General features: G+C 28.3%; 1 protein-coding gene across 1 annotated transcript; it reads left to right on the top strand.

Annotated features, from left to right (window-relative positions):
• Nucleotides 1–2174: 2174 nt before the first annotated feature.
• LOC107438275 (uncharacterized) lies at nucleotides 2175–6471 on the top strand. Its single transcript, XM_016050510.4, has 3 exons — nucleotides 2175–2423; nucleotides 5405–5547; nucleotides 6280–6471. The coding sequence occupies exons 1-3, from the start codon at nucleotides 2274–2276 to the stop codon at nucleotides 6335–6337; spliced, it is 351 nt and encodes a 116-aa protein (XP_015905996.3). The 5' UTR covers nucleotides 2175–2273; the 3' UTR covers nucleotides 6338–6471.
• Nucleotides 6472–21403: the final 14932 nt, after the last annotated feature.

The raw sequence follows: 21403 nt of genomic DNA, 5'->3' as shown, positions 1-21403 counted from the left end.
CCATTTGTAAAATTGGCTATAGATCAATATTTATAATAAATTTTTGATATAGATTTTAGTTTTTTATTTAGAGTTTTAATATATAGTTGGAAACTGATCTTCAATGTTTAGAACTGAAAATTTTGACTCCTACTACAAATTTTTCCCAAATCTGTTGAAAGTATTGTTATGATATTAATTTCAAATTTTATATACAATTACTAGAGAAAATAATTTTTTTAAAATACATATATTTATTCTGAGAAATAAATTATAAAGTATTGATATTGTGAATAATCATTATAAGAAAATAACTATTAATCAATGTGTGATAAGCTTATGCACACGTATACAAATATCTTATGATAAGATGCTTTTGTTGAATTTGCATGTATTTTTATTATCTTTACAACTTAGTTAAATAAATTTGTTTTTGAAATTTAAGAATTAAAAAGGAACTTGATTATAATTCATTTATTAATATCTACTTTTCAAAAATTTTCTAAGTATTTTTTTATTAGCTCAATCTAACATAAGCTCAAATGGGAAAAACAAAGCTTGATATGAAATAATTCAAATTAATATTTGCCTAAATATATTTTATAGTACAGCCTATAGTACCTTACTTGATTCAGAGTCTGCAAAAGTTTTTCAATTTTGGGAATTCTGAATTGGAAAGTGGCACCCTCTGGTGTGAGTAAGAAATATTACTCGCACCCAAAGGGGTCACTTTCCAATATAAGTGACTGAACAATTTGTTAAAACTATATTACTATGCTTGAATGTGGTGATGTTCTAGTACAAAAGTTTCATTAAACACGTTTGAATAAAACTGCATGTTTTGACAATTCCAAACAAAGCACAAAATATAAATAACATGTTTCGAGTAAGATGGGAACATTAAAAATAAATCTTTAACTGTGATGTTTTAAATGAATTGAATTTTGTACTCTGTCATTTGACATTCTGTACAATCGGTTGTATAAAAAATTCATTCTTTTCATTTCGAAAGTCATTTTCCAGGCGGCAATGAAGGGTTCAATGATAGCTACAAGAAGACTTTTATCCCAAATTATAATTTTCGTTAATCCAAATTTTTGATCACCTTCCAAATTACTTAGGTGCTCTAATTTCAACTGCAGCTCTGAGTGTGAGAACAATGAGTTTTAATTTTTTCCTGGCCACCACAATCAAAGTTTGTTTATATTATAGTGTCTGGAAATTAGCTTTATTGAATGTTTTGCCTAGCAAGTATATTTAAATTTTAACTGGAGTTCTGTGTTGATTGATAATACAAGTTGTCAATCGTTTTCTGAATAGTTATAAACATAATTTTCAACATGTAAAAGAACTTAATGCCCATCGAAATTTAAACTAGAGCTTGATGCTAATCCAATTTAATATTGTTTTTTGAATAATGCGAGCAAAATTAATGGTGATATTACCATAAAGTTTCAATATATCAAAATGCAAACAAATTAATGCAAGATTACTTCCCCTCTTCCTAGTGCTGAGTAATTTTGCCTTAATTTATTTGCATTTTGAAGAAAAAAAATTGAGTTTTTGAAATTAAATGGCTTATTCTAGGTTCACCAGATACACCACTTTACTTTCAAATTAATGTAAATGAAGGCATAATTTTACAGTGAGCTAATAGAATTTAGACAAACAGCATTGATTTTTAAACGCTTCCATATTCCATGAGAAATTTAAAAAAAAATTTCTGTTACATAATCCAACTGTGAGCAGCCAAAGAAAGCAGTATTATCTTTTTTTCTAAAATCAAGCCGTAAAAAGCAACTTTTAAGTCCAAGAAGAAGAAAAAAACTAATTTCTGTACTATAAATGTACTACCATTATCAGCGCTAAGAAAGGAAAAAAAGTGATTCTCTATCTTTTATGTTCCGACATCGACTAGTGATAATAGTTTATAGTGACAAAATGGTTGTTGACGCAGTAATAATCCCTGATTGGTTTTTTTTAAAGCCCAATCTGGGGACTTTAAAATTGATATTTATCGGCAAAATAAACTGATACACTATTTTCCTCCATTTTAATAGATTAGAACTGACTGTGGGTTTGGCTTAAGCCAAATTTCTCGTCAAGTTCTTAATCCGTTGATTTCAAAACTAAAGGTCGATATCAGTAAATTCTTGTTTCCTCTTCCAGCTTTCTAACTCTGAGTAGAGGAAGTACTATTTCCTGCGATAAAAAATAATTGAACTCAGTTCTTTTCCAACATATTTTGATTGTTCAAAATAGTGACAGGCATTTTGAATGAATGCTTTACAAAAATGCTGGAATTGTTCATGTGTTTACCGTTAATAATGGTGCTGATCTTGCACATGACTTTTCACATTTCCATGGATGAAATTTTCGATTTCAGATTGGGTAGCTATTTAAACTACAATAAGTACGAAGACGATCTTCAGTCATCGAGGAAGGTATGATTTTGTAAGCATAAATTATAGTAAAATATGTTTCAAAATGAGAAGAGTAGCGGTATACAGTTTCAGTTGAAAAATATAGATATTTATTTATGTAAAAAATTATTTAGCGTGAAAACATAACAATTTTACTCTGAAAAAGATTGTTAATTGAAGAGAATAAACTAAGACTTTAAAAATCTATAATAAGTGCCAATTATAATATATATACATATAAGTTAAAAATATATAGAAAACATGGAAGAGATTAATGCAAAGAGAAGAAAAATGACATTTAAAAAAATATGTATTAAAAAGCAGGGAAGAAATAAAAAGATATAATATCTTCATCAGCTCACACGATAATATCCTCAAAAAGGAGTGCTTTCTAATATTGTATCAATATAGCCAAAGCAAAATATATCAATACAATATATGTATGATACAAGTTTTTTAGTATATATATAGATTTAAAAAATTGTATTATACCTATTTAATTTATTAACTTAGCCTCCTTTACGATTTGTTGTCCTACTCCCTATTCATTCAACCACAGAAAAAAGGAAAAAAACCGGTAAAACTTCTACTTTGCGATTGTTGAGCTCAAGCTGCCTCTGAAATCGTTCTTGGACGATTTTCTGACAAACAATGCTAGAAAAAAGTTTGGTCCTAATTGATGTTGCTAAAATTTTGTTTCATGAATATCAACCTTAATATATTTATCTTTTCAAATAAAACTATATTCGTTGAAAAACATTAAAAATCCATTCATGAAAACAAACAGGTGCTATGAAAAAAATTCATTAATGTAAATTAAATAAATAAACCCCAAAAATTTTACGAGTTATGTTTTCACATATATATTAAAAACATAAAGATTGAGCGAAGTAACAAAAACGGGGAACGTATATACTTTAAAGCTCATCTTCAATTGTCCAGTCAAAAAGAACTAGAGAAAAAAAAAGAAGATTAAAATAGTGTCGGAAAATAAATTAATAAATAAACAAGAATAATATTTCGTAAAGAAACCAATAGTATTAAAAAATATTAATAAGAACCAATCGAAAATGCGGCATGAAACGTAAAAGGAACAAACACCTCTGGTTAGACGCAGAGCGTGACTATTTTGATCTGAATAATTATTTGGCTCTGTACTTTTGACCTAAAATACTTTTTTTTTTTTTTTTTTTTCAAGTTGGATACAAAAAGAATTGATTCAAACTGCACAAATCACAGAATCGAAATCATTATAAATCAAGAACGTTTCAATCAAATTTTGTGTAGATAACTGAAATTACACCTTTATGAGTACACTTCTTCCATACTAGGTGTTTTTATCTTTCGTTCAAATTCCAACTATTGAAAAAAGAAGGTGGTGGCTTTCGCTATTTTTTTGTTAGTTATAGAGTTAATTATAGAGTTAAAATTTAAACATTAGGGATTTTTCAATGTGTTTGCAACAATTGTATAGATTAAATTCTTGTCAATGATATCTAGTTTTTCCTTTTTGGTTCTTGAGATTCTTTGGTGATAAAATTGTTATTACCAAGCCACTCAAAGAAGAGTGTGTCTTTTTTTTTTCCCAATTGAGTAAAAAGTAAGCATTTTACTTGTACTTCGCTGCTTTTTAAATTTAGTATTAAATTTATATTTTTTTGTTGCTTTTTTGAAAAAAAAAAATAGTGTTTGTAACGAGAACGTCGAAGAAATCGTTACTTTTTTATGAATTTTTTTTAAAAAATGTTCCTTTTTAAAAAAGTTTTTTTTTTTCGAAATTTATTATTTTTTTTTAACTTATAAATTTAATGTATGAAATTTACGATTTCGTTGAATTTGGATTTTCTCGAAATGTACTTTAAAATCGCTACTTTTTTCTATTTCATACTTTTAAAATCGAAAACTTTTATATATTTTATAAGCCAAAATTTTTATTCGTTACTTATTAAAATGAAAACTTTTTTCTCGTTGCTTTTAATTCGTCTTTTAAAAGTTATGTTCAAGTGTATGCTAAAAGGTGCATAACGATGCAAAAAACATTGACCTTGCTAAAAACATTTCCTGATTCAGATTTGAAAGATTTAGATATTTTTCAGTTAGAGCCTGGTGGACCAGGAGTTATAATTGATTCGAAAAAATATAGATGAAAATAGCTTAGAGCTTGCTATTCCATTCTATATGCCTGTGAATATTTTTTAAAAAGTATTATTGAAACATAGGGCTTCTATCACAGCTTTCTATCTCTCTCGATTTGTGGCCAGGTATTTTATTGCCTCTCTCATGTCTTTCCTATTGTTTACAATCGTCCTGAGCCAAGTATTTTTTAGGTCTTCCTCCTTTTCTACTGCCCTGAGGGTTCCAATCAAAAACTTGTTTTACTTTAAATTTTCCAAGTTTACGTAGAACATGACCAATACATTTCTTAATTTCCAGATTAATCGGTTTATGTTTTGCTTTTCTAAGGATTTCTGTATTACAAATTTTATGGAATCACTTGATACGTAAGATTCTTCGTAAACACTTGTTAATAAATACTTGAAGTTTTTTAATGTTATTTTTATTGCAATGACAAGTCTCAGAGCCATATAGTAGGGCAGATAAAACATTAGTATTGAAAATTCTAATTTTTGTTGAATTAGTTATGTTTTTCCAGAACGTATTGTGAATAGCATAACTGCTTCAGACTTTGTTTAATCTATTTAGTATATCTTCAACAGTTCCTTCTTTTTTGTTAATTATACTAAGATAAGCAAAACTGCTTACCTCCTCTAGTCCTAAGTCAATAAAAAGTAAAGACAACCGAATTGGAAAAAGTCAGTAAAAATTTTTTAAAAATGTCATGAATGTGTGAATTGTGCTCCTTTTGAGAAATTTCATTAACTATCCTTGAAGAATATCTCCTTAATGTGTCACATTTCATGCTTTAAAAATTTTTTAAACTATTTATATATTTTATAATCGTTAAAACGTGCTCATTATTTGCTTCTTTTTTTAAATTATAGTTTGCCCGGCAAGCATATTGCCAATGCGAGTGCCAAAATCAACTGGAAAGAAGCAAGACGGATTTACGCATCGAAAGATCAACTTGTGATTGTTTGTATCAAACAGAAATTAATGAAATATATACCCATCAAGGTTTCTGCAAGTAAGTAAATAAGTTTTCTACCATCTTTGTAAATAGAATCGGAGTAAAAAGGTTAAGTAATTTCCCCACTCTCCACGCTTTTCCCCTCTCTGCTTTTTTTTCCCTCATGCAAGTATATTCCTTTCTGTCACTGCAACGTACTGCAAATGGTTAATTCTATGCCATCATATATAAAACTCTTCTCATTTTGTAGTAATAAGTTTACTTTCCTCCATTTAATTCTTAATACACTTGTTAGTGACCACTAATTCTGAAACCAAATTTATTACTTTTAAAAGGGTATAGCTATCTCTTATCACTTTTTTTGCACACTCTAAATCGAAAATAGTATTTTGTGGTAATTTTTTTCTCTTAAAACATATCCTCATGTCATATAAATATAATAATAAATGTTGCAAAAACAAACGTAAGTATTTTCTTTAAAAGGTATTTACATGTTCATAGTATATTGGTGATGCTCAATAGCTCAGTGATTCACTTTTTCCCAGACCGTTTAGCTTATAGATAAAAATTATAATTCTACTGTTTTCCACGAGGTGTGCTGAAGACAGATTAACCTTGCAGATCATAGTCATTTTAATATACCTAAACGTCACTTTTAAATTATAGCTGTTGCCACTCGAAAGTTAAAAAGGTGGATAAAAATTTAGGGGACGCTCTGCATTTTGTATTTTAAATAACATAAGTTTAAAATTCAATATACTGAAAAATGCAATTTTATTTAATTTTCAGGTGCTTGCCAGCTAATGAATTTCAGCAAGAAGTCCGAAGAAGAAGGCCTCCAGTTTAAGATTTTAAAAAAAATGTAGAATCTACTTAAATATTATTTAAAGAATGTGAGCACTTATGCATCTTAATTCGTCATAGATAAATGTAAATAATCCATCTTTTCCAGAATATCATTTGAGTGACATATATCTAATAATTTTTTAGTAAATTAGTAGTGAGAGCAGCACTCAACGTAGGTCACTTATAAAGTAAAGGGATGGGATTTCTTCAGAACGGAATTAGGCGATTTTTTCCCGGTCTCTCGATGGGAACCTTCGGCGATTCTCTTTTTCAACCCCCGTTGGGTGATGGGATGTGAAATCGCCACTGCCAGGCCTAAGATTCAAATTTTTAAACACTAGTTTTCTTTTACAGGTTTCCTCCGCAAAGCAAACATCCTGCCGGCTTTCTAATAATTTTTTAGTAAATTAGTAGTGAGAGCAGCACTCAACGTAGGTCACTTATAAAGTAAAGGGATTTCTTCAGAACGGAATTAGGCGATTTTTTCCCGATCTCTTGATGGGAACCTTCGGCGATTCTCTTTTTCAACCCCCGTTGGGTGATGGGATGTGAAATTGCCACTGCCAGGCCTAAGATTCAAATTTTTAAACACTAGTTTTCTTTTACAGGTTTACTCCGCAAAGCAAACATCCTGCGAGGCTTCTAATAATTATTGGATCCACACCGATATTTTTTAGTTATATACAAGTCATTACAGCATGCAGTGGCGTATCTAGGGTATGGCAAGTATGGCGAATGCCATGGGCGCATTATTTCAAAAAGGCGCAAAATCGATCAGCATCAAAAATTTTTTTTACCTATATATATATATATATATATATATATATATATATATATATATATATATATATATATATATATATATATATATATATATATATATATATATATCCTTTTACGAAAAGTCTTTTTTAACCACATATATAATTTCAAATGAATTTAAAATTTTCGAAAATGTAGCTTATCATTGCTTTACAAGTTAAAGCTGTAATAGAAAGAATTTAAGTTACAGCCGATACGGAAAAAAAGGAAACAAAATATAAGCTCATTATTCATTATAGAAAATTACAGAGAATTTAATTTTTTTCCTTCTTTTCAGTGTATTATGTATTTCATTTTTTTCAATTAAAAATGAAAAATAAAGCACAAACTAAACGTAAAATTGTTTGAAGAAACGAAAAAAAAAATATTTTTTTCAGGAATAAACGATCATAAAATAAACAGTTTAATAATGTTCATTCAAAAGGTTTATTCGCGCATAAGAGTTTTAAAGTTCACAATCTTATAAACAAACAAGACACTATTGATAAGACTTTATTGAAACTAACTTAGAGTCAAACTGTAATATTGCATAAGGAAAAGAACACTGAAATAGCCTCAAAATATCATGGTTAATAATCAAAATATTTATAAAAATAAAATAATTCAGTAAATAAAAAAATTTAAGTTACAAAGGTATAAAGCATATACTAGTATTAAGAATGTATGTTGTTAATGCCATATTTCAAATGTTTATATAGCCTGTACAATGTATGATGTTATAGCTCTTGAGTAGTAATATATCGATATAAATCAATGTCTTTTTCCTCTGCAATGCATAACGTATTTATTTAAAATCATGTACTTTTCAATAATAAGAACAGAAAACAAATCCTAAAAATATTTATTGATTTTCATGTAGAATAGTTTAGTTTGATATTCATTTCAATTTAAAATAATTTACTTAAAAAAATGCTTTTCGACTGAGATTGTTTGATATTATTTATGCATATTTGAAAATACCATACGTTAAAACTAAACTATAATAAAGAAGCTGAGTCTTTAAATTTAAAATATTTATCTATATGAAAAAATTAGCAAAAATATAACAGACTAAAAAAAGAAAGGCGAACGAACGAAACTAAGGATGTTCAAAAGTAGGTGGAAAATGTAAAGAAACTTTTTTCCCCTTATATCTAAAGGAAAGTGAGCAGTGCCGTAACTTCACCCCTCCGGGCTCTGGGGCAAACATTTTTGGAGGAGGCCCTTTCAAAAACTTTCAGTACTCCATCTCTAACGTCATTTTAGCTATTTATGTACTATGTTAGCGAATATATTTATGAAAACAAGTTATTTGTTCGTATATAAATTGGACTACAAAACATTGTAAGTTTTCTACATGGCAAAATATAAAATTTCAGCAAAATCGATTAATCCTGAGAAATTAAATTATAAAAAGTCGTTCTTATAAAACTCAATTTCTCAGGAACTAATGCACTATTCAACCAATTACGCTCAAATTTGTATTTTCCATGTGGAATTAGATACTTTAAAATGATACGGAAAAAAAATTATATGGCTTACGATTCAAAAGTTTTCAGACTATTATTTCCCGAAGTGGAGTGACCGTTAAGACACGGTTCCCAGCAGATCACCGAAGTCAAGCATCCCTGGCTGCGGTCAGTGTGCCGATGGTGACTACTTGGATCAGCCTGCGTAGGGACCGAGGGTGTGCGGTATTGGTCCTCGTTAAACTGATCTACCATAAAGTGCTGGACTTCGCGTGCATGTCGCCGGGCTACCGAAGCGGGGATGCCATCCCCTCTGCAGAGGATCAAAGCTCAAGGGATGTTTCCCAGACCGTCGCCAATAGCTTATTGTGCAGCACTAGTGCGACGTAAATGACCAACAACATCAGACTATTATTAAATAAAAAATAATAAATATTTACTAAAAGTTATTTTTTGCATGGAATTATCTTTAGATAAAAGAATTTTATAATCGTGTGCAAAATTTTTTCGATTCCCTTAAAAAGCTCTCGATCTGTAGTGAAATACAAAAAAAAAATAATAAAATTAACATTTGGGGGTCCAAACTTTGGATAGCTCACCCGACCCAACTATTGGGACCATATTTTCCAGATTACAGCTACCTCCTATTTTACGGGGGTTAGAAATTTGTTGAACAAAAGTTATGTTTATTCAGAGAAAGTATGTTTTAGTGTCTGATTGTGTAACTTAAAATAAAATATCGTGCACTAATTAATTTGCATATTTGAAGTCATACCCTGGAATTATTAAGATGGAGTCCTAGAACGTGAAGATCCGATCATTAAATCAAAAGTTATTCAGGGTGGTACATTTTTGGTTCACTGTACGTAAAGGGTACCCATTTATGACATCTCACCGAGGAAATATGACTAGGGGAAAAAAAGCAAGGTGTTAAACATTAGGCAAGGTGTTAAAAAAAAAGCAAACAACTGTCAAAAGTAAAGAGAAGTGGATTCGAATTCAAAGGAGGGCACTGGCCCACCCTGGGCTGTCTAGCCAGATATGATGATGAAAAAAAAGCTATTCATGTTGTCTACTTTTGTCCCCCATGTCCACAGTAGCCTCCTTTTCCTCTAAATATAATTCTAATCATAAAATACCAATTTTATAAACCTGTTGAATCCGGTTACTATATCGCAAGGAAGGTCTTTTCAAGACAAAACCATTATAAAAATGAAAATTTATTTTCAGTTTCAAATCTAAAAGTTTTTTGATCGCATTATGGAAACTGAAGGAAATTATAGACTTTTTTTTTTCTATTGGCACATATACCACATTTAAAAAAATTCCTAATAGAAAAAAATATACCGAATTTTTTTCTCTATATACATCGATTAACAAAAACAAAGTTGCCTTACTCCAATATGGACATGTCCCTAGAAAATCGTTCTTGAATATTTGGACTATGTATTCATGACACCATGTAAAAATGAAAGAAAAATGAGAAAAAGTCAAAGCATATTTGCTAATTAAAATTTTTTTTTTTTAAATGGTTTGTCAATGCAATGAATTTTAATTGCTACGGATTTCTAAGCTGATGTTCATAGCACTTTTATAAAATTAAATGCGTTTTTATAAAGTTAAATATGATATTTTTTTTATATCTAACATAAAGATTGCATTTCATTTTTTAATGAAAACAAAGTTGTTAAAAACCCTAAGAATTCGAAGTTCCAATTAAAAAAAATTAAAGGTCTTAATAATTTAAAAAATATAAAATAAGAACAAAATCAATGCACACAATAAACAGCAAAGTTATCAATTAAAGTACTATACAAACAAAATTTTATATACGAACGTAAAAAAAAGCAATTGCTATGTTACCATTCTTATAAAAGAATTCTAACAGTATATAAATATAAAATTTAAATGTATTAAATGAGTTAATGCAAACAATTACTTACCTCCTTATAAATAAATTTACATTTGGTTTTCCAAAGAAAAATTTTATTAAGAATGGGAATAATTGATATCACGATTTATGTTTGAAAAAAAGGAAGTTGCAAAGTAATTTCAATAACTGTTAATTAAAGTTAAATTTTAATTTCAAAAATTGAATAAAATAAAAGATAACAGAAGATTTTTATCTGAATTAAAAATGGTTAATTTAAATGACGCAATTAAATGCGCTAAAAACTGGAATTTAACTGGAACCTTTTACGTTTGTCTCAGAAAAAATCTCTTGGCAAAATGACCTAAGTAAATGTCAGCAAGAGTCATCCCCTTGGTTCCCTTCAGTCAAAAGATGCTTTAAAATATATCGATTAGTTTCAGTGTAGAATGCATTTTTCAGGTGCAAAACAGTGGTACTTATTTAGGTTTTCTAAACACTTGTTATGTTTTTTTATGATGTGCAGCTCTTCTCTTTTCGCAATTTAGTTTTAAATTTTTTTAATAAATTAGAAGTCGTAACATGTAGAAGAAATTGAAACAAAACCGAAGTACTTTTCTTGTGGGGAGGAATTTCTATTTCAATTTGTAAAATAGCTAGTAAATTGCAAAAAAAGTAGTTTCTTTTTCTAAAATTCTCAATTTTTTTTACTTTATTGTAGCGAATGTCAAATTTTCAGAAGAGGTGGCTCACATTATCTGCCATCTCAATTAAATTTCAGAGGAAAATAAAATTTTCGATTTGGAAAATAGCTTTAAAGTCGAAAATAAGAGTTAAATATAAATTTTACTTGACCTTATGTCTGAATTTCAGAAGAAGTGAAGTATATTCTTCGCCCCCTCATTTTAATTTAAGAAGAAAATAAAATTTTCTTTTTGGAAAATAGCCTCAAAGTTTTTTTTTAAAACAATTTTACTAGACTTTATTATTTCAAATGTCTAAATTTCAGGAGATACAAAACACATTTTAGCCCCCCTTACTTTATATCAGAAGAAAATAAAGTTTTCTATCCCCTTACCGTGATTTAAGAGAAAATGGAGTTTTCTTTTTGGAAAACATCGTCGAAGTTCTGAAACAAAAAAATTTTTTCTTCTAAAATTTCCAGCTTTTCTTGATTTTATTCTATTAATGTCTAAATTTCAGAAGATGAGAAGCAAATCCAACCCCCCTCTCACTTTTATTTCAGAAGAAAATAAAGTTTTCTGTTTGGAAAATAGATTCAAAGATGACATTTTTTTCTGATACCAATTTTTATTATTTTTGATCACTTTGAAATTTCAGAAGGAGTGAAACACTATGTTCGCCCCCTCATTACTATTTCGGAAGAAAATAGAGTGAAAATTGAAAATAAAATATTTTTTTCCACTTTTACTTTACTTTTCGAAAAGTCAATAAACACATTAATCGCCCATAACAAGATAAAGTTTCTTACTTTATGTATATCTGCCAAACTGAAGAAGAATAGCTTTTTTTTTCTTCTCTAAAATTACCTATTTTACTAAACTTCGTCTTGGCGAATTACTAAATATCAGAAGAGGCAAAGCACATAAATGTTAGAGGAATATATAAAGTTTTCTATTTAAAAAATAGCTTCAAAATTTATTTTTTTTTAAATTACGGATTTTACTTTATTTTCGTGAGTGTCTAAATTTCAGGAGGGGCGAAACGGATCGTTTGCCCATCACTTAAATTTTAGAGGGGCCCTCTGCCTCCCCCTGGTTGGCACGCCACTGGGTCTGACGCTAGAGTGTAGAAGAAACAACTGAAGTTAACCAGAAGTGTAATAAATAGAAAGTGTTAACAGTCAACTACACGCAGCTGTGGCCTTTCCTCTTCTCTACAAAGCGTGTTTGTTCTGTTGGGAAAGGGAAATAATTCGCGAAAAGGTGTTTTACAGTTTTTTACCCTTCCCTTTATGTTATAGTAGGTACGCAATTACAAAAAAGAAAATGTTCATCAACTCTATCTTAACACTATTTCTTTCCTACATATATATAATTAGAGTACTTTATTTTGTAAAAACATGATGTGGTCTCTTCATATGGGGCCCCCTTGATCGTCGGGGCCCCGGGGCGGTGCCCCGACTGCCCCGGCGTAGTTACGGCCCTGAAAGTGAGACCTCCCATAGCGCAGCCCACCATGACTCTTTTGAAGAAGCCCCCCGTTCTTAAACTGGAAAAGATTAAAAGAAAGACCAGAATGCAGAGAATCTCTGAATAAATTTTTATTTTCTTTATTTTTCCACTACCATAAGCAAAGAGAAAAGGTAAACAATTTGTTCCTCCTTTTCGTATTACATTGCAAGACTGTAGTCCTTCTAAAAAGGCAATTAACCGTGGGGGGGGGGGGAATGGATGGTACCCCTTCAGGCAGAGATAGATCTTTGCTGAGGACAGAGAAATGTAAAAACTATAGGGTGTCTCATGCTTGTAAATCTTCAGTTTCATCAGGGGTTAAAATCTCTTTGAAAAACGTTTTCCGAATCTGTTGAATAGATTTCAAAAAGAACCCCTGCTGTAAATTAGCGTAAATCCTTCCAAAACAGGAAATATTTGCCACCCATGATGGGAACCACCTCTACAAAAGTGTGAAATACTAAAAATAGGAGGAGAATCTGCCTGGCTCATCAACTATTTTGAACCAATGAAGCGATTAACAATGAATACACCCCACTATTTTGAAAAATAAAGACAGGCGTAATTGTAAGTTGTTAGGTGTTCAGGCACATATGAAAAATTCTGCTTGTTCTAGTTGTTATTTCAAAATTTAATTCAAGAGAATAAATATTTAAAGTCTAGTTTGGAATTTTATAATCTAATTTAATAAGTTACAGCTCTTTATGATTCATTCAACTATTTAAGTGGTAGGATTTTCTTCCTTGATTGTAAGTAATTATTGATTTTTTGGTATTAATAATTATATATTGTATAATTAAATACTTGTTAATGCTTGATTATTAAAAATAATATATAATAAAAAAAACAAATGTCAAAATTTCAAATGTTATTGGGGATATAATTTTTTAAATTTCCTGAAAATTAATTGCGATAGGTAAATACTTTTGTGTAAATTAAGTAAGTAACGTTCTTTAAGTTCAGCAGTTGCCAACTACCTAAAAATGTTTTTCTTTTTATTCATAATAGATAAATTTTGAATTTAACCACTCGAAAGTTCGATTTTTTTTTCTTTCCTTTGAATAGTTAGATTAAGAAACATATCGTCAGTTGCTGGCATTTTTTTTTTCTTTCTTTTTTTTTTTACAGAAGTATTATTCACTCACAATTTTTATTATATTTTGATGCTTTAAATGTGAATTTCAATAATCCTTCTACCTACAAATTGAAAAAAAAAAATAATTTTTAATTTTTAAAGACATGTTTGTTTTGAATTTTTAAATTATACTTATTTAATATTTATCAAACTGTCTTCGAGCTATGGAGCACGCTTCCTTATTTCTCAGGCACAAAATTTTGCAAATCTTTCTCCTATATTTTTTCTTTTATTTCAGATTGCCATTTTCTTCCTTCAAACAAAAACAAACAAACAAAAAAATAGATTAAATAAATACTACTCTTTTAATTTTATATAAATGCTAATTTTTTAATTTTTAAGTCTTTCGCAATATATATCACATTACATTTATGTCACTCCATATCATATTGCTTGAAAAAAATTAGTGTACTGCTTTTAAATGGGTTTAAAGTGTCCTCTATTTATATATTATATTTATTTCTTATAATCAAAGTAAAATGATAACAAAATAATATTAAGGGTATAATATGTAGTTTATAACCCAATCATTACAACAGTTTAGTAACTTGAGAAAAAAAGTTATCAATAAAATGATAATCACAATAATATTTTTTCATTAAATAATTATTTTTATTTTAAGAATATATATAAAAAAAAGCATCTAATGAAAAACTAGAGTCTTTTTAGTTATGAAGCATACGCATTCTTATAATGTATTTTCATAAAGATGCGAAAAGTCATCTTCTCAAATATTTCAATGATTTATATTTTTCTTTTTCCTTAAAAACAACTTTTAAATCCAATTAATTTTGATTAGTTTTATAAAGTTTTTTGAAAAACCTGTTCTGCAGGTTAGTCTATATTCATATAGTTCGAATATGGAGTTCGGTTTTCTGAAAAATCGAATTTTAAAAAAGTCGGATATTTAAAATTTGATTTCTCATTAACTGTTCGATCAATTTTGCTGAACTATTGTATTTTCCCATGTTAAATTACCTTCTTTTAAAATGACGTAAAAAAATTTTACCTTACAATTCAAATTTTTAAGACAAATATTAAATAAAATAATAAATATTTACTAAAAAAAAATTTTTTTTAAACTATTTTCAAAATTATAAACGATTTTAATAATTGTGCAATAAACGATATAATAATTGTGCAATTTATTATTATTTTTTTTCGCTTTGTTTGAAAATCTCTCTAGGTACTTCTCAAATTGCGATTACTCCTATATTTTGGGGTTCAGAAATCCAAATTCGTCGAAAAAATGGCATGTATAAATAGAAACTTCAGAGAAAGTACGTTTTAGTATCTGATTTCGTAACTTAAAATATCCTACCTGCATTAATTATCCTATTTCAAGTCACCCCTTGAACCATTGAGATAAGAAGAAAGTAAAGATCTGATCATTAGATCAAAAGTTATCAGGGTGGTCCCTTTATTTATTTTTTTGCGCACTGAACGTCAAAAAATTAATAATTCAAATCTGTTTAATTTTTTGCTTTATCTTTAATTTGTTCTATTGTGATGCAAAGAGAGAATTTTTCATATTTTTTTTCTTCTTTTAATTAAATATACAGATATCGGTCTATTTCTTTACCTCTTGCCTTTTTTTTTTACTGTTTGCAAAATAATTATTTCTAGATATTCTTAAAACTAAAACGTCAACTTCCTTTAATTTATTTCTCAATGAAGAATGTATTATTGTCGCTATTAGTGTTTTGTATGTAATTATGTGTATATTTTTTCATATTATCGGTTATTAATGTTTGCGAAACTTAATTATATTACGAGCATCGGTCTTTTTTTATTGAACAGTAAATAAACTAACCAAAATATATCTTTTGATTGTAGCTATTTTATTTGTAACTATCACAACAAATCTAAATCATTTACATTGTGATGTTTAATGAATTTATTATATCGCGATGATTTTATTGTTTTGACGTTAGCAAAGCGTGATTATTTAAAAAAAATCAATTTCCTTCAGTTTTAATTTTGAAAATGTTAGGTATCATCCGGTTATATTACAGTTCTTCTTTAACTCAGAGCTACATTTGTTGTGTGTGCGTATTTTTGTTACCAAATTATAATTGTAAAGCTTTAAAATATAATAGTGCTTAATTAAACAACTTGTTAGAATTTTTATTGGCAATTTAAAAAACGCAATAGAACCTTCTATAAATATGATACAAAAGGTATTTTTATTTCTTACCTAGGAGGATTTCGAATACACGTGAACGCATAACAATTAAAAAGAAATAATTTTATTGTTATATTTAATATTTATTTATTTATCAATTCGTTTTTTTTCCTTCTATAAATTTAATGCAATCTTTTTGCAATATTGTCAAAAGAGTTAAATACTTCAAGCAATGCTTTTATTTTGCATTGGACAAAAAAAAAAAAAAATTTAAGAAAAAAAAAGAGAATATTAATATTTTAGGAAGGGCGCCAGTAAGAGATTTGCCATAGGCGCTTCTTTCCATAGATACGCCTCTGACAGCATGATTAACGAGTTCAGTTTCGGCATAATCTTTTATTTTACTAAACGATGGTGAAATAGCGTTTTCACCCCTCTCCAGACGGAGAGGGAGAGACAGAGTTACAGTCAGATCTGACGAAGTTTAGTTGGTAAACATGAAACACCAAAAGACACGCGAAAAGCATCGCTCTTAGGTTTTATACGATACTTTCAATGGGTAAACAGGGCAGTCATATTGCATTAATTGTATTCCTACGCCTCATTAAAATTATTTATTACTCATGGAAAATCGTTTAATCTTTCCTTATATGGAAGTGAAAGATCTTAAAATAACTCCTCTTTTGAAACATAAATCTAATTATAATTCATCGGCATGTTTTCAGCCTTGAAGTCCCAAAATAGAATATCTGCATTTTATGAACACGAAAAGTTTTAATGCTTTTATTAATACAAAAGTATTTTTATAACTTTTGTATTACAAGGACAGTCATACCAACATAAATTTTATAAATTCGTAGTATTCTAAATTTTATTATTATAATTTTTTTTGGCTTACCAAAATTTTTTTGGGGGGGGGGATGTAATACAAAAGTTATAAAAATACTTTTGTATTAATAAAAGCATTAAAACTTTTCGTGTTCATAAAATGCAGATATTCTATTTTGGGACTTCAAGGCTGAAAACATGCCGATGAATTATAATTAGATTTATGTTTCAAAAGAGGAGTTATTTTAAGATCTTTCACTTCCATATAAGGAAAGATTAAACGATTTTCCATGAGTAATAAATAATTTTAATGAGGCGTAGGAATACAATTAATGCAATATGACTGCCCTGTTTACCCATTGAAAGTATCGTATAAAACCTAAGAGCGATGCTTTTCGCGTGTCTTTTGGTGTTTCATGTTTACCAACTAAACTTCGTCAGATCTGACTGTAACTCTGTCTCTCCCTCTCCGTCTGGAGAGGGGTGAAAATGCTATTTCACCATCGTTTAGTAAAATAAAAGATTATGCCGAAACTGGACTCGTTAATCATGCTGTAATGACTTGTATATAACTAAAAAATATCGGTGTGGATCCAATAATATTAGATATATATGCCAACTAGTTACGTGCTGAATTGGAAAGTGCTAAGTGAGCAAACACTCTCATAAACGAATAGGGTATACAGTGTTATAGTATATTGATTTTAAAATAACATCAGGTATTTTAATCTTTATTAATACAAAAGCAATAGATCAAATAGGGCCGAATTTAATTGCCAAATACATAAAAAACTCACAATTAAAATACCATAAAAAGTTATAAATAACTATTTTTGTTAAAAGAAAGTTCAAACTTTTAAAAAAGGGCAGGGTTGGCCTCATTGGTAGGGCACTGGGCTCATGTCCAAGATGTTGTGGGTGCGATCCCCACAGGCCGAAGACTACCCGTGTAGTAAATGGTGATTGAGGCACGTTAAATCTGACGAGTCACTACGTCCTCCCTGTCCCATAACAAATTATACCTCTGGAGGTACTGATCCAGGAATTTCCTTGTCTGCTGGATTGGTTCAAAATTACAAGGCTACGGAGTTGAACATTAGTGGTTGTAAACCCAAAATTGGGTCGACTGTTTAACGACGCTTATAAAATAAAACTTTCAAAAAATTATAAGCATAGTAAAAAAGAAGTTAATTTTAAAGTTAAAAGAAATTAAAACTTATAGCTATTTTCTGATTTTAAAAAAAATTACTTACTTTTATATTTAATTCTAACATTCGTTTCCCGTGGTTTGACACACATATCTATGATATTTGATTTATAATTTTTCAAGTAAAAATAATTATGACATCTGATAATATTTTATGATTCAACGTGCATAAATCTGTAAAAAAAATTGAGTACACAGAAAAGCAATAAGAGTAGTACTATAAGTCAACATTCACAACACACAGATAAAAATTTATTTTGTACAGCTTCTTATGATACAAAACAACTTTGTACATATAAATATAATTTTCTTTGTGAACATAGTTAGCAAGAACATCCATTAATAAAACAAGTGATTAAGAAATACAGATGTCATTTGTTACTTATTATGTGCAGTTGGTTTATTTCTTGTTTTAATCCATTCTAATTTCTATGCTCAAGAAAAAAAAAAGTATAACTCATTATAGAAAAATAACTCTTGTTTAGTTATATCACAAGTCAGTCTTATTTTTATCAAACTAATAAACTATATTTGATTTTCTATAAACTGTATTGACTAAATTTTCTCATCAAACTAAAAAGGTTTAAAATAAATATTAACATATCGTATGCTTGTAACAGTTAAAAATAAGTTTTTGAAACACGTAAAATGTTAACATGTATTTTCTGTAAAGTAAAAATAGAGGCAGCAAAACTATTTCATTTTCATTTTTTTAAAGAAATAATATATATTCCAAACAAGCATACATATAGTAAAATATAGTAATTTTTTACATTAGATTTGGGGAAAATACTCATTTTTGAGAAGATTTAGTAAACCTTTGTGAAATTTGCATTTTAGATCAATACTGATTGACAGAAGCTTATAGATATTTAATGGATAGTGCGGCTTTAGAGCATTTATATAAATTCATATTAGTGAAGATAATTTGTTTAATTTTACAGCTACATGTCTAAATTTTATTGTTAATAAAATAGTGGCGATATAAATTTTTCAAAACAGCTAAAATTATATCCATTGTTGGAAGTTAAGAAACAGTAGTACAGAAAATTATCTGTGACATAGTATCATTATTTAAACTCCAGCATGAATAACTGTCTTCTAAAAATAACTTTTTAATAATATTTTAATATTTTTAAAGTTAAAAAGCTCATTTAAAGCATCATCAGTTATATAAAAAAAAACTACTATATATACATCCAACATTAAATGACACAATTTTGAGCATTATAAATTGATTTAAAAAATGAAAATTTAAGTAGTTTTAGTGACAATGACTAGAAATTAAGAAAGGATTGAAGCAAACTAAAGTTAAAAATATAAATCGCTAGAAATATTATCAGTTGACAAAACATTTAATCAGTGAAAATATACATTTAACTATACAATAAAATAATTTCCTACTTGAAATATACGAATAATTTTAACCTTCCACGCAAACTCATCTATTTTGATCATTATTATTCATACTTGCTGATGAGATTGATTTATTTTATTTTATTTATTTTCATAAATAAAATAAAAAGGATATTTTAATACAATGAACTGATTGTAACAAACAGTATGAGTCTAAAACTACATGTGAAAGTTAAAATACATTAAAAGTTTCAAATACAAAAGTTCACATTCATTAAAACCATCTTAAAAACACTTTTAAAATATATATATTTAGCAATATATGTAAGGAGATGTGATAAGTAGTTGCATGAAGTTTAGAATTAGTTATTTTGTAAAATTGATGTATTTAGTATACAATTTAAAAGCAAAAATTAAAAAAAGTAATAATTCTCCATTTTGAGAGAAAGGTCAATATCTATTCTCTTACAGCTCACATTGCTGAGAGAAAGGTCAATATCTATTCTCTTACAGCTCACATCGTTGAGAGAAAGGTCAATATTTATTCTCTTGCAGGTCACATTGCTGGAGAAAAGTTAATGTCACCAGTATAAACGTGAGCAACACACTGTAGACATTAGTTTTCCTGCTGATTTGATATTATTTTGTATCAATTATATCAAAATAGCGAAAAATTCTGAAATGTCTTCACGATGTAAAGGAGACAACTGAGTTTCTAAACTTAAAAATCAAATTTTTGTTAAAGTTACCTATTTCATTGATAAGAAGAATTTAACAACAAAACAAATGCACTTTAACTACAAAATCTCTAATCTAAAGGAGGGTGCAGGGGCTGTGCACATGATCACTAACATGTAAACTTAGTAGGACAAAAATACTATAGAAAATACTTGAATAGCTTAAGATTGGAGACTTGGGCAAAAATCTTAAGAGCTAACAGGTCTGTATGTGATAAGTGAAGATGAGTCTGTATGTTTATGAGATAAATGAAGATCAATTACACTTATAGATATTGCTGATTCAACTAAAGGAAGAAGGGGAAAAAAACACGTAATAAGGTAAGTAAATAATTCATAAATTTTCTTAATGCTAATGTGAATATGAACAATACAGTTTTACAACTTAACACAAATTGCATTTAAAATATTTTAAATCATAATATTTAATTCTATTTAATATACCGCAACCAGGAATAGACAAATGAGTAAGAAGAAAAGGTCATGGCACCATAATGAGGAATGCATAACTTTTTATTTTCAACAGTATGTCACCAAAATTAGAAAATACCAGGGGGTTGGGTAATATATAATGAACACGAAGCTGTGATCGTAAAGATAAAAGGTTTATTTAGATCCTATTTGAAAGTAATTTATCTGACTCAAATATGCATAGTTAGCTTTTTATTAAAATGCAGATAAACAAATAAAGATAAATTAATAAATTTAAAGAAATATAGATAAAAGATTAAAAAGCAATTTTTATAGCACACACTCTTGCTTGCAATTTTAAGAATAAAAAAAATTTAAAATTTTCATTTATCCCAAAAATAGTATTAAAATACAAGTTTTAATTAAAGTTACTAATATAATATCTGAAAATATTTATCAACTCAAATCATAGAAAAATAAATAAACCATTGTGTCTGAAACAAAATAACATAGAAATATTAAAAAAGTCAGAAAATTCTGCCAGAAGTCTGAAGAATCTCATGCCTGTTCATAGGATATAGGTTATGCATTCCTAATCTGAACGTTTGTTTTAATATTTTTACATTTGACTACAATTTAACAAACCACATACACACAAAATATTTATAATTCATATGCTTTATACAGTAACTGCTTAAAATAATAAAAATAAACTTAAAATTTTTCATCAACAACAGCTGAATAACAGACAATTCAATAAAATGGTATTGTAATTAAAAAATAAAAACAATAAGTAATTTGTACTCTTTTATAGTAAATTCTAGCATTTATGCAACACTTAGAAAATATAGAAGCTGTACGTCATAGAGTAAAAAACAACTTTTTAACAGTCAAACAACATGCACAAACTTTTATGAAAAACTCCCTCTGCCA

Source organism: Parasteatoda tepidariorum, chromosome 3, assembly GCF_982258835.1.
Source record: "Parasteatoda tepidariorum strain Cologne lab strain chromosome 3, Ptep-v5.0, whole genome shotgun sequence".
NCBI lineage: Eukaryota > Metazoa > Arthropoda > Arachnida > Araneae > Theridiidae > Parasteatoda > Parasteatoda tepidariorum.
This window is presented reverse-complemented; position numbering and strand designations above follow the sequence as displayed.